The sequence below is a fragment of the Delphinapterus leucas genome, chromosome 12, assembly GCF_059928025.1.
Source record: "Delphinapterus leucas isolate spDelLeu-1000000601 "Yukka" chromosome 12, BTC_Dleu_Yukka2, whole genome shotgun sequence".
Lineage (NCBI taxonomy): Eukaryota > Metazoa > Chordata > Mammalia > Artiodactyla > Monodontidae > Delphinapterus > Delphinapterus leucas.
The window spans coordinates 27711149-27724448 of NC_143140.1; the positions used below are offsets into that span (position 1 = coordinate 27711149).

Consider the following 13300-nt stretch of genomic DNA (forward strand, 5'->3'; position numbering starts at 1 on the left):
ATTGTTTCAAAATATTTTTTTTAATTTTTTAAAGTTTATTGCAGGATTTGGTTTGGTAATACTGGGGATTTTAAAATCTGTTTATTAAGTGAGATTGGCCTGTGATTTTTCCTGTCTCATATCACATTTACCCAGTTTTTAAGTTTATAATAACCTCAAACAATGAATTGGGGGAACTTTCCCTCCCTCCCTTTTTCTCTTCCTTTCTTCCAAAAGTTTCTATAATAGTCTGTTTCCTAAAAGATCGTTTGCTGGATTTTCCTGTAGAAAACCAACTAGATTCTTTTTTTTTTTAAATTGGATTCAGTTTCTTTAGTGGGTAAAGGACTTTTTCTGTTCTTGAGATAGTTTTAATAACTTCTACCCATTTCATTCAGATTTTTAAGCTGTTTCATTAAAAACCAAGTAAATAGTTAAAAAAAGATTTTAAAGCTATTTCAAATAAGGAATAAGGTTATTCAGTGTATTATCTTAAGATTTTTTAAAAATATGTATTGCTTCTGTAGTTTTGGTCCCTTTCTCATTCCTAATTCTATTTATTTGTGCCTTCTCTCTTTTTTTTTTGATTATTTTTGCCAAAGGTTGTTTTTTTTTAAGTCTTTCAAATGACCAGTGTTTGGTTTTGTTGATCCTCTCTATTGTATCTTCATTTTCTATTTCATATATAAATATATCTGCTCTTGTTTTTACTATAAAATTTTTAAACTTTCTTTGAATTTATTCTCTTTGTCTAACTTAAGTTAGCTACTTAACTCAGCTGTTTTCACAAAATTGTGTGTAACAACCACAAAACCCTAGTGACATCTAATAGTAAGTATGTATTGCTCATTCATCTGAAGTCAGGGCATGGTTGGCTAGGCAATCTGCTGGTCTTGGCTGGAGTCATACAGGTTTAAGGTTGGCTGGATGTTGCCTGGTATAGGGTGGCGTCAACTAGAGCAACAGGGGTGGCATCTTCTCATCTTACTGGGAACAGCAGGCTAATCTGGACATATCTCCTCCTTTTGATGGTAGAAGCATACGAAGGAGCAAGATTCTTAAACTTATAGATGACCTACCATCACTTCTGACACATTCTTTTGGTCAAAACAAGTCACATGGGGTAGGAAAATATTCTCTACCACTATGAGAAGTATTCCAAAGTCATGTGAAAAACGGCGTGGATACAAGGAGGAGTGAGGAATTCAGTCTCCCACACTTGCCATCCCCAATATTTTGCTCTTCCAAACTTTTTATTATCGAAAGAGTACAAGAATAGTACACTGAATACTCATATACCTTTTACAAGATTCACCGGTGTTAACATTTTGCTATATTTGCTTTGTCTCATGCTTTCTCTTTTTCTCCCTGAATCCTTTAGAGCTAGGCATCATGACACTGCGTAAGTCCAAAAATTGGACTCGTATTTATCGCTTACGTCCAAAAATACAGTCATCACACAGGAAATTTTAACATTGACACAATAATATTATCTAATTACAATATATGTTCAGATTTCCCTGTTTGTCCCAGTAATATTCTCTGTGACTTTTTCATTTTGTCTTTTTCTAATGCAGCCAGTTTTGCTTTATCACAGCATAAGTATCCCTAGCAAAAAACCTTGCTATGCAAGATTGCACAACAAAAATCACAAGGCTTATGGGGAAAATGGGGTTAGAGGCACAACACTCAAACTTCATCAGTGTCACACACAGAACCTTATAAAAACTGTAGTACAATTTTATACCCCTTTAGTGGTTAAGACATACATAACTTAAAATAAATGTGGTGCTTTACCTTGGAAAAGACCTGTACTTTGTTTGTAGGAGTGGGTGTCAGAAGGGATGCAGTTTGTGAGTTATTGTGAGGTAGTGGAAGGAGAGTTCTCTGAAATTGGACAGAAAGTTGTAAAACCATGTGTGGATGGGTGTGGCTCATCACACGCCTGGTGAACTGATGCAGGTGATACATGTTTTTGAGGTGTGTGCATTTTGTGTTTTCCTGCAAGCTTAGTTCAGCTGGGTATAGTTTTCTTCTTTCACCTAATGTTTCTCACCAAAAAAATCACACATAGGCAAATGGGAAATTAATGTTTTGCTCATACTGTGTTGGAACATATTTGCATGTTTTTTTAAAGCTATAGCGTAACTTACAGTATAAACATTTGCATCTATAAATTTCCCTCTTAAGCTTGTTCTAGCTGCATCCTACAAATTTTGATGTGCTTTTGCTATAGTTCAAGTCTAAGTATTCTCCGATTTCTATTATGATTTCTTCCACCCGTGATTTAGAAATAGACTTAAGGGGGGAGAGGGATAGATTGGGAGTTTGGGATTGACATGTACACACTACTGTATGTATGTATGTATGTATATTTATTTATTTACTTTTGGCTGCATTGGGTCTTCGTTGCTGCATGCATGCTTTCTCTAGTTGCAGTAAGTGGGGACTACTCTTCGTTTTGGTGCGTGGGCTTGTCATTGCGGTGGCTTGTCTTTGTTGCGGAGCACAGGTTCTAGGCACACGGGCTTCAGTAGTTGTGGCACGCGGGCTCAGTAGTCGTGGCGCACGGGCTTAGTTGCTCCGCGGCATGTGGGATCTTCCTGGACCAGGGATCAAACCCGTGTCCCCTGCGTTGGCAGGTGGATTCTTAACCACTGTGCCACCAGGGAAGTCCCACACTACTATATTTAAAATAGATAACCAACAAGGACCTACGGTATGCACAGGGAACTCTGCTCAATATTCTGTAATAACCTAAATGGGAAAAGAATTTGAAAAAGAATAGGTACATGTATATGTATAACTGAATCACTTTGCTGTACACCTGAAACTAACACATTGTTAATCAACTATATTCCAATATAAAATAAAAAATTTTCAAATTTGTACTTTTCTTTGTAAGGGTATTTTGTTAATAATTTCTGACTTTATTGCATCATGTTCAAAGAATGTGAAATGTATGATATTAATTCTTTGTTATTTTTTGTGACTGTGACCTAGTTTATAGTCAGTTTTTGTAAATGTTCTGTGTTTTTAAAGAATGTGCATTCTCTAATTGTTGAGGGCAGGTTAATGTACTTAAATTATTTTATTTCCTTAGCTGAATATTCTATGTATATGTCACTAATTCAATCCAAACTCTCCCTCAGTTGTATAAATCTCCTCTAAGCTTATTCAGGCACATTAGGTAGTCTTGTCAATTTCGTCTTGAATAAATTTGTCCTAGAGCCATCTGATATGCTGTAGTTATTTTTCAGGCCCATTGCACAGCTGTCTTCTTGGGATCTTTCTTCATTTCCTGTCTCTTGTGTTAGATTCCCTTTTTCCTAGATATCATTTTCACTCCTTCCCTGGTTTATTCCCTCATTTTGGTGAAATTCCCTCTTCAGTAGCATCCTGAAAAAATATGCCTAGAAGTTGAAATTTTTGAGAATTTGCATGTCTGAAAATGACTTTTCTGTGTTAATACTTACGATAATTGGATGGAAATAATCGCCCCTCAGTTTTTAATGCAGTGCTTCATTTTCCTTTGGCTCCAGTGTTGCTGTTGAGAAGTCTGCTCCCTGGTCCCCCCCAAGCTTGTTTTGGTCTTCTCTTTGTCCTTGAGCTCTGAAATTTTATGAAATAGTACCTTGGTATAGGTCTAGTTTGAGTAATTGAGTTGGGCACTTAGTGGGTCTTTCAATTCTAAAATTCGTGTCCTTAGATTCTAGGAAATTAACTTGAATTAGTTCTTTGATTTGTTCCCCTCCATTTCTCTTAACTTCCTGGAATTCCTCTTGTTGATTATGAGACCTCTAGCACTATTCTCCAAAGTTTCTTATCTTTTCTTTCCTTCCCTTTTACTCTACTTTCTGGGGAAATTTCCTCAGTTTATCTTCCAGCTCTTTAATTGAGGTTTTTATTTCTGCTATTACATTTTTAATTTGAATCGTTTTAAAATAAATATTCCTGTATGATATGGTGTTTCTATTCATAGGTCTAATAGACTCTCTCTCACACACACACCCCCTAGAATATTTTTTTAATTTTTTTTAACATCTTTATTGGGGTATAATTGCTTTACAATGGTGTGTTAGTTTCTACTTTATAACAAAGTGAATCAGTTATACATATACATATGTTCCCATATCTCTTCCCTCTTGCGTCCCCCTCCCTCCCACCCTCCCTATCCCACCCCTCCAGGCGGTCACAAAGCACCGAGCTGATATCCCTGTGCTATGCAACTGCTTCCCACTAGCTATCTCCCTTACGTTTGGTAGTGTATATATGTCCATGCCTCTCTCTCGCTTTGTCACAGCTCACCCTTCCCCCTCCCCATATCCTCAAGTCCGTTCTCCAGTAGGTCTGTGTCTTTATTCCTGTCTTACCCCTAGGTTCTTCATGACATTTTTTTTTCTTAAATTCCATATATATGTATTAGCGTATGGTATTTGTCTTTCTCTTTCTGACTTACTTCACTCTGTATGACAGACTCTAGGTCTATCCACCTCATTACAAATAGCTCAATTTCGTTTCTTTTTATGGCTGAGTAATATTCCATTGTATATATGTGCCACATCTTCTTTATCCATTCATCCGATGATGGGCACTTAGGTTGTTTCCATCTCCGGGCTATTGTAAATAGAGCTGCAATGAACATTTTGGTACATGACTCTTTTTGAATTATGGTTTTCTCAGGGTATATGCCCAGTAGTGGGATTGCTGGGTCGTATGGTAGTTCTATTTGTAGTTTTTTAAGGAACCTCCATACTGTTCTCCATAGTGGCTGTACCACTTCACATTCCCACCAGCAGTGCAGGAGTGTTCCCTTTTCTCCACACCCTCTCCAGCATTTATTGTTTCTAGATTTTTTGATGATGGCCATTCTGACTGTACACACTAGAATATTAATGATAGTTTCTTGGAATTTTGTCTTCTCCTTGTATAGTCTCTGCTTGCTCCAAGTTTCTTTTCTTTTTTTTTTTAACTAATTTGTTGCAACCTCCTGAGTGGTCCTTGGCTGTCCATATTTAAAGGTTTACCACTGAAAAATGGATTGAGAGCTCCAGGCCCATGAGTGGGATTTGTTGTGGTTTTCACTGTAGGGGGACCTAGCTGTTTCCTTTTCATGGGGGAAGGCCTGGTGTCAGAATCTTTGGGTCTTTTCTCTTGAATTTCCTGAGAAGGACTCAGCTAAGGAGGTTCTGGCAATTTTGGAGGGAAAAGGACATGAGAAGGGAGCTGTCTCTATAGTCAGTATGTAAAGTTGACTCAATGCTCCCCTTATCTCTGTGCAGACACCTTTTTTTCTATACTTCTCTCCAGAATAAACTGCTGGGGATAGAGAGGAGTAGTGCCTAGCTTTGGTCACCTAGCTGTGGAGAGGGATGCAGAAATCAGAGAGGCCAACTGCTTAAATAGACTTTCAGCCAATCCTCTCATTCTCAGTCTCACCTTTGCCCCCATTTCCAGAGGCACCTGGTGCTCCCAGTTCTTGAGCCCTTCCATGATTCTTGAGAATTAGGTCTTTACCTAAAGACTACTTTGGAGTCATTTTTCATAGAGTGCCCATCTTCCGTATGCTTTCCAGTGTTTAAAATTTTGTTTCTCTTTCCTCTGTTCCTATTTTCTTAGTCCTTGTGGGTTTATGCCAGTTTAAAAAAAAAATTACTGTTGGTTTAGTGAGGTTTGGAGAGAACAAGGTGCGAAGTGTATGTGTCCAATCCACCATTTTCATGCAAAACCTTAAAATAAATTTTAGTAACTTTGAAATTATAAGAGTATCACTCCCCAAAGGCTCAGTGGGTACAAAAAAGTCAAAACTCTGTTACTTGCCTTCTTTCATTCCTGTACAGTGGAGTTTTTCTGGAGGTTACATGATCTGTGATATTGCAGCAGATTAAATGCAGGGATATGAGAATCCTGCTCTTTTGTATTAAGCCAAACATTGAAGAGATTTGAAAAATGTAAGAAATGCCACTCTTCTCACTAATTTTTTTGAAAACAATTTTTTTCATTAAAAATACCCTATTTATAGTAACATGTGATGGGTTTGTTGTTATTTTAAATCCATTTATAAGTATATAATTAAATATCTCAGTTTTCATTTCTAATTCTCACATGGTGAAAATCAGTAGTTATAATCCCCATAAACAAATGCTTTGGGATTCTCAGTAATTTTTAAGAAAGGGTCATGAGATCAAAACTTTTGAGAGCTTCCACTCTAGAGAATCATAGCTATAAATTGGAATTGGACCATGAGTGTAAGAGTATAAACATATCCAACACTCCAGTCTTACCTTTACGTAGGACAATAATGTAATTTAATCCTCTTGCTTATTAAATTTAACACCCCTGTGCTTTTATTCCCCTTTTATTCTTCTTTCGTTTTCTCTCCTAATAATCCTTAGAGGAACTAAAGGAAGCTTCTGGAAGTTAATCTATACTGTCTTCCTCCCTAGGGTATATATGTCCTAGTCTCTGCTGATGTAGATAATGAGAAATCAACTTAACAGCCAGAATATTAAATGTGCATTTTTGTTCCCAAGGGGGTGAAAATTGGTTCTTAAGGAGCAAAAAGAATCTTAGATATTACAATAGCTTGTGACCCATAAACAGACAGTACATCTGTGGTATTAAAATTTCATTGCGGGTGGGGGACAGTTAGGGAAAAAAGTCAGAAGTTTCCTTAGGAGCGGATGAAAATGAAAAAGAGGTTGAGAAACACTGTTTTAGAGATCCTGCTGGAATATGATCCTTTAACCTTTCTTTTGCTTGTATTTCTTTCTCTGATCCTAATACACGCTATAGGAAAGGTGGTGACGACAAATAACTTGCAGGAAGACAATAGGTCCCTTAAAGAGGGAGGCAGCTGGGTAAGGCTTCCAGCAAGCAGAGAGCCCGTGCCTCAGCTCCTGCCAGTTATTTCAGTGCCGGAATATGGACCCAAGGTTTCCAAATGAAAAAAAAAAAAAAAGTCAGAAATCCAAGTTCTGTGTAAACTTATGATTTTTAAGTGTTAGAAACTAATTAAAATAATTTTTAAACAATATGCCCACCAATCAAAACCTCTCTGAGCCCCACTAGTGTAGTCTCTTCTGTTGTGATGGAATGTGTCTCCCAAATAGGACTGCTTTACTGCATTCTGAACTCAGAGCTGTTTTGCTCCTGCTTGAGTAACTTCAGTGATGGAGGCCAACCTGTTCAATTTTTTTTTTTTTCTGTACGTGGGCCTCTTACTGTTGTGGCCTCTCCCGTTGCGGAGCACAGGCTCCGGACACGCAGGCTCAGCGGCCATGGCTCACGGGCCCAGCCGCTCCGCGGCACGTGGGATCTTCCCAGACCGGGGCACAAACCCGTGTCGCCTGCATCGGCAGGCGGACTCTCAACCACTGCGCCACCAGGGAAGCCCAACCTGTTCAATTTTTGGTTAACTGTAATTGTTTGATCGTCAGTCTCATAGGAAGCAGAAATTTATCTCCTTAAAACTTTAACTTAGTGGTGCTGGTTTGTCCTGTGAGAGCACATAGAGTAAGACTAACTCTTGTTTTATGTGACAAGTCTTCAGGTTTGTTAATTTGGCTGTGAACCAAAGTTTTATTTCTCTAGAAATGTAGAGCATAGTATTTAAGAACTCAGGCTCTGAAGTCAGACTATTAAGGTTTGAATCTCCTCTATGCCTCTAGTTCTGTGCTCTTGGGGCTTATTTGTTTAACTATTTTATGCCTTTGTCCATTTTAATATAAGCATATTATTGTAATTTATCTAATTGCTAATAGGTATTGTAAAGCTTGCAGAACAGTGCCTAGCATATAGTAAATATTCAGTAAATGTTATTTATTGCCCAGATTAAGCATCCCGTCCTTAGTTCCATTAATCATTCTTTATAGAACACACTTTTAACTTCTCTTACTATACTTAGTTTACAGTTTATTCATCAATGGAAGCAATCTGGTGCCTCGTAGGAAGACTTACAGGTTTCTTTTCCTATCTCTTATCCTCTATACCCCTCGCATATCCCTCTCCAAACCAGATCACAACTTTTATTTTTGTTCATTTGTGTATGTGTATTTAAATATAAAAACACCACACACACACATGTGGACTTGCTCATTCTTGAACACATGTGGGAGTAAAAACCATTGGAGAGGCAACCGAAGTGTGAGGCTTAGGCTCCTCCCCCACCTTCCTAATAGAACCCTGATTTTATTCACACATTTTCCTTCTTCAGCATGGCTTTGTGCTTCGGAGAAACCTTGGAGAGTGGGCAACCATGGAGTTCCTTTATGGCTGTGTGATTTTTGACGTAGGTGTCTGATGAAATTCTGGCCGTTGGGACCTGAGGAAAAATTTACTGATAGAAATTGGGTTTATGGTTTCTGGGAAGGGTTTCTTTGTTGCTTGAAAAGATGCACATGAAGTGGCGGTCTCATCTTTTCTTCTGGTTATTGCTGAGACCTAGGGACTGGGTGGGGCACCACCTGAGGACGGCAGAGTGAAGGCAGAGGTGGTCCTTGAAGACGTTGTTGAGCCGCTAAACTAACCAATCCCAGAACTTGCTCTTCCTCTTAATCTCTTATTATGTGGGAAACCTTTATTATTGTTTCTGCTGCTTTGAGTTGGATTTTCTTACTTTCAGCTGAAATAAGCTTAACCAATAAAGAGGTCAAGTTATTTAATTCTACTATGGCTGGCAAACTAGATAAATAGTATATAACCTCATAGAGTTATGAGGAATAATTGAAGTAATAAAGTAATCTACAGATTTATAGCTGTGACATTACCACAAACAGTGTTTGTAGTGGACAGAATGTCTCACAGAGAGTGAGGAGGCTGCCTGGCTTTGCTGATTGCCAATTCAGTTAATATTCGAATTGCAGGTCACTGGACTTCGTAAAACAGAATTAAGTGATCTTGAAGGTCTGATCTGATTCTGTGTAAAAAATATGAGTCTGATTGTTCTGGAATTCCTGCCTGAAAGCCTTTGTATAGATTAAGGTAGTAGATATAAATAAGTAACTTTTTTAGTTGAAGAAAGCATAATTTATGAACTAGTCATGTTGGGAATGCTTCCAGTTTCACAATGGTTCTACTAATCTTAGTGTTTTGAGAAACAAGGGAAGTTCTACTATCAGTACATTTACTGGTTATGAATATCAACTCATACCTTTATAAAAATAGATATTTAACCCAACTTTTAAACTTATTCTCCTATATGTAATCAGTATGAGCATGCCATTAGTTTTCTTTTTCCTACCATCTCTTATTAAATCTGCTGTGATCCTTTTCTTCTACCCTTTCCCTAGTTACATTATTCCCAGACTGTTAAAAAGCCACCTAAAAGGTCTGCTTTTCACCAGAATCTGCTTTCTCTTCCTCTTTCCTCATCTATAAAATGAGGTGAAAGTGTATCATTTTTAAGGTGCTTTATGGTTCTCACATTCTGTGACTTGTCAATTATTTTTCTCATCAATTCAGACTCTGTTATACCCAAAAGAACTCATCTTTGATTATAATTAAAGGTAAGTTTAAAAACTTTTTTGGACTTCCCTGGTGGCGCAGTAGTTAAGAATCCACCTGCCAATGCAGGGGATACGGGTTTGAGCCCTGGTCCAGGAAGACCCCACATGCCGCGGAGCAACTAAGCCCGTGCACCACAACTACTGAGCCTGTACTCTAGAGCTCGTGAGCCACAACTACTGAGCCCTCGCACCACAACTACTGAAGCCCGCATGCCTAGAGCCCATGCTCCACAAGAAGAGAAGCCACCGCAATGAGAAGCCCACACACCACAACGAAGAGTAGCCCCTGCTCACCATAACTAGAGAAAGCCTGTGTGCAGCAACGAAGACCCAATGCAGCCAAAATTAAATAAATAAATAAATTTAGTAGAAAAAACAAGGAAAACTTTTTCACCTGAGGACAGTAGAACTCAAGTATATAAAGGAAAGAGGTAATGTATAAGTACCCTTTGCAGAGCTAGACATATCAAGAAATGTAGAGCTTGGGTAAAATGTAGATATATGTACATACATGTAGATATATGTGATTTTTTTTTCTAGGGTTTTTCTTGGGGGTGTTGGGAGACAAGAAAGGAAGAAGCTTATAATTTTAAAGCTTTTTGGAAATCAGTACAGTATATTTTCTTTTTCAGGAAAAATTAAAACTATTATGGGAAATTGATTCATTACTGCAAGAGGACTAATAGGGGAAACCTAAGCTTTCAATTGAACCCATGTGAGATTGGGTACATTGGCCAGGCATGAAATTCCCCAGACGCCTAAACTTATTTTTCCAGAAAAAGGAAAATAATATTTAATGACTTTATGTAGAAAGACAGGTGCTAGCTAAAGTAAGAATTGTATGCATAGTTGGTGTTAATTCCAAAAACCTTGAAGATGTGAGTGAGGTCATCCTCCATCATATCACCAGTTTTATTCCTAGAAGTAGAGGGATCATCACAAAACAATTCCAGAATGTAGACTTCTCCCTTCAGTTGGCAGGTTTTGTTTCAATTTTTCTAAGTCCTGTTGAGAGATATTTGCACTGCTGACACCAAACACATGGTGTTTTTTCCAGTACCTCTTCTCAAGCTCTCCAACACCAAATAGGTGTCCCACAGTTCAGTTAGCTCAGACTCCACAGGTTAAAGGGCTCAGTCCCACAAGACTGCCCTTACTTCAGATGCCAGTTGCAAGTACTGGGCCTTCAAGTAACCTGCACTTCTGTCCAACTTGGAGAGAGTCAGGGTTTATGAATATATGACTACTCAGAAAGTAAGTGGTTATTATGTTGCTCTTTAATTTACCAGATTGCCTTTTCTATCCTTCTTTTCTTCCGTATTCTCTTTGATCACTTACTACTTCTAGTAGTTAGAGGGTTGTAGAGAGGAGAAGGTAATAAGTGTTTTCTTTTGAGTGTGTGATAGTAGAATATAATTCCTTCCTTCCTCCCTTCCTCCCTTCCTACTTTCCTACCTGCACATTTGTAAAAAGCTGCTTCTGTATGCCAGAGGATACAAGCAAGGCCTTATGGAGTTTTCCTTCAAGATACCTCTTTTCTACAAAATAACACCTGAATTTGCCACATGTTGATGAGTCTTAAACCTTGAAGAGTGAGAAAGACTAATTGTGGCAGTCTTCTATATTCTAAAAACATTTAATTAGAGTTCTACTTCATTTAGCATAATAGTAGAACCTTTTAGATAGTTTTTAGTAACTCACAATGTTAGTAGTTGTAGAACGCATAGGTGTCTGTTTACTGTTGCCAGTTTCTTCCATCTCTTCATTCTGTAGGATAAACAGCATTTTGTTTTTCCTGATGAAGAGTTTTTTATTGTAAAACACGAGCACTTGGGCTTCCCTGGTGATGCAGTGGTTGAGAGTCTGCCTGCCGATGCAGGGGATACGGGTTTGTGCCCTGGTCCGGGAAGGTCCCACATGCTGCCGAGCGGCTGGGCCCGTGAGCCATGGCCGCTGAGCCTGCGTGTCCGGAGCCTGTGCTCCGCAACGGGAGAGGCCACAACAGTGAGAGGCCCGTGTACCGCAGAAAAAAACAAAAAAAACAAGCACTTTGGGGGCTTCCCTGGTGGTGCAGTGGTTAAGAATCCGCCTGCCAGTGCAGGGAACACAGGTTCCAGGCCTGGTCTGGGAAGACCCCACGTGTCGCAGAGCAGCTACGCCCGTGCGTCACAACTACTGACCCTGCACTCTAGAGCCCGCGAACCACAACTACTGAGCCCGCGAGCCAAAACTACTGAAGCCCGCACGCCACAGCTACTGAAGCCCGCACACCTAGAACCCGTGCTCGGCAACAAGAGAAGCCACCACAGTGGGAAGCCCGCATGCCACAGCTACTGAAGCCCACACACCTAGAACCCGTGCTCGGCAACAAGAGAAGCCACCACAGTGGGAAGCCCGCACACAGCAACAAAGAGTAGCCCCTGCTCGCCGCAACTAGAGAAAGCCCGAGAAAGCCCGCGCGCAGCAGCGAAGACCCAACGCAGCCAAAAATGAAAATAAAAATATAAAAAACCCCCCAAAAACCAAGCACTTTATTACAAAAATTTCTTGACCTTATAATCATTCTTTAATATCTTTAATAGTGATTTTATGTGTGTTGAACATCTTTAGATATTTTTAGTGATAACTCATCATAAAAACCAGTAATATACTATGTACTATTTTTTATTAACTGAAAGCATTTCATGTCTTTTCTGACCATATGTGGTTAATTTATTTGTTAGATGTTGAATTTTATGTTCCTTGCATGAAAAATAGAACACATAAATATTTGAAATTCTTCACTGCATGCCTGGCCAAGTATTACTTGCCCAGGTGTCTTCTTTTTAAAATAACTTTTAAATCTTAGAAATTTGTGGGTGAAAGGGCGGATTTTGACTTGGAAAGAGAGGAGATAATGCTTTCACTATTTAAAACCAAACTTCATGAAAAGATGCTATTGTTGGATGAATTAACACTAATCTTGTCTCCTACAAAGAGCTGCTGGAAATAAGATTACGGCTTTATTACTTTCAATATTTTAATCAGTGTAAACTGCTTTTTGTTTTTATAAATAAAAGTTATTTCTCAAAATTTCTTAGGGAGGAAAGAAAAACAGTTGATTAATCAATATGTATTTTTATTTACGTTGAATACTTTTTATTATCCCTTCCAAACAGACACTCCTTGAATATGCAGAGAAATGGAAAACTTCAGAAGATCCTTTACCTTTATTGGAGGTATACACAGTGGCTATCCAAAGTTATGTTAAAGCCCGACCTTATCTTACCTCTGAATGTGAAAATGTAGCATTGGTTCTGGAACGCTTGGCATTGTGAGTAGACCTTTGAGTAAATAAAAAATTAGATTTAGCTTTTTTGTTTTTAACTCTGTATCTCAAATCTTATGATAGTTTAATTTTAAATAGATTAGTTATGGACAGTCTGCTGATGATATTAGAATTATTCATCTTATTTTACTTTGAATTTTAGTAATTATTTGTATCCTTACCAACTTTTTGTTTTTTAGAAGCTGTGTTGACCTTTTACTGTGTCTGCCTGTTGAGTTATCTGATAAACAGTGGGAACAATTTCAGACACTGGTGCAGGTGAGAATATTTACCTACTAGATTTAATATAGGTATATTTTATGGCAATTTTCTTTATTCTTAATAAATTATTTGGTTAAACTTTAAATGATTTAAGTAATGACAAACATTAATTGCTGTTATTATTAACATTAATGTCTTGTATATAGTCAGTGCTCAATAGATGTTTGCTAAATGAATATATACATTTAAGTAGATTGGTTGAATATTGCACTGTTCTTTAAGATCA

At 38.2% G+C, this 13300-nt stretch overlaps 1 protein-coding gene across 3 annotated transcripts in view; it reads left to right on the plus strand.

Annotated features, from left to right (window-relative positions):
* The window catches only part of ZNF292 (zinc finger protein 292), an 87413-nt gene that overhangs the window by 32027 nt on the left and 42086 nt on the right, over positions 1–13300 (plus strand). For 2 of the 3 annotated variants that reach the window (XM_022552259.3, XM_089921816.1), the window contains 2 exons: positions 12644–12798; positions 12993–13071. In XM_022552259.3, coding sequence (XP_022407967.2) covers positions 12644–12798; positions 12993–13071 — 234 coding nt within the window. Of the gene's footprint in view, positions 1–12643; positions 12799–12992; positions 13072–13300 lie in introns of those variants that run through there. The other variant, XM_089921817.1, reaches the window with a different exon arrangement.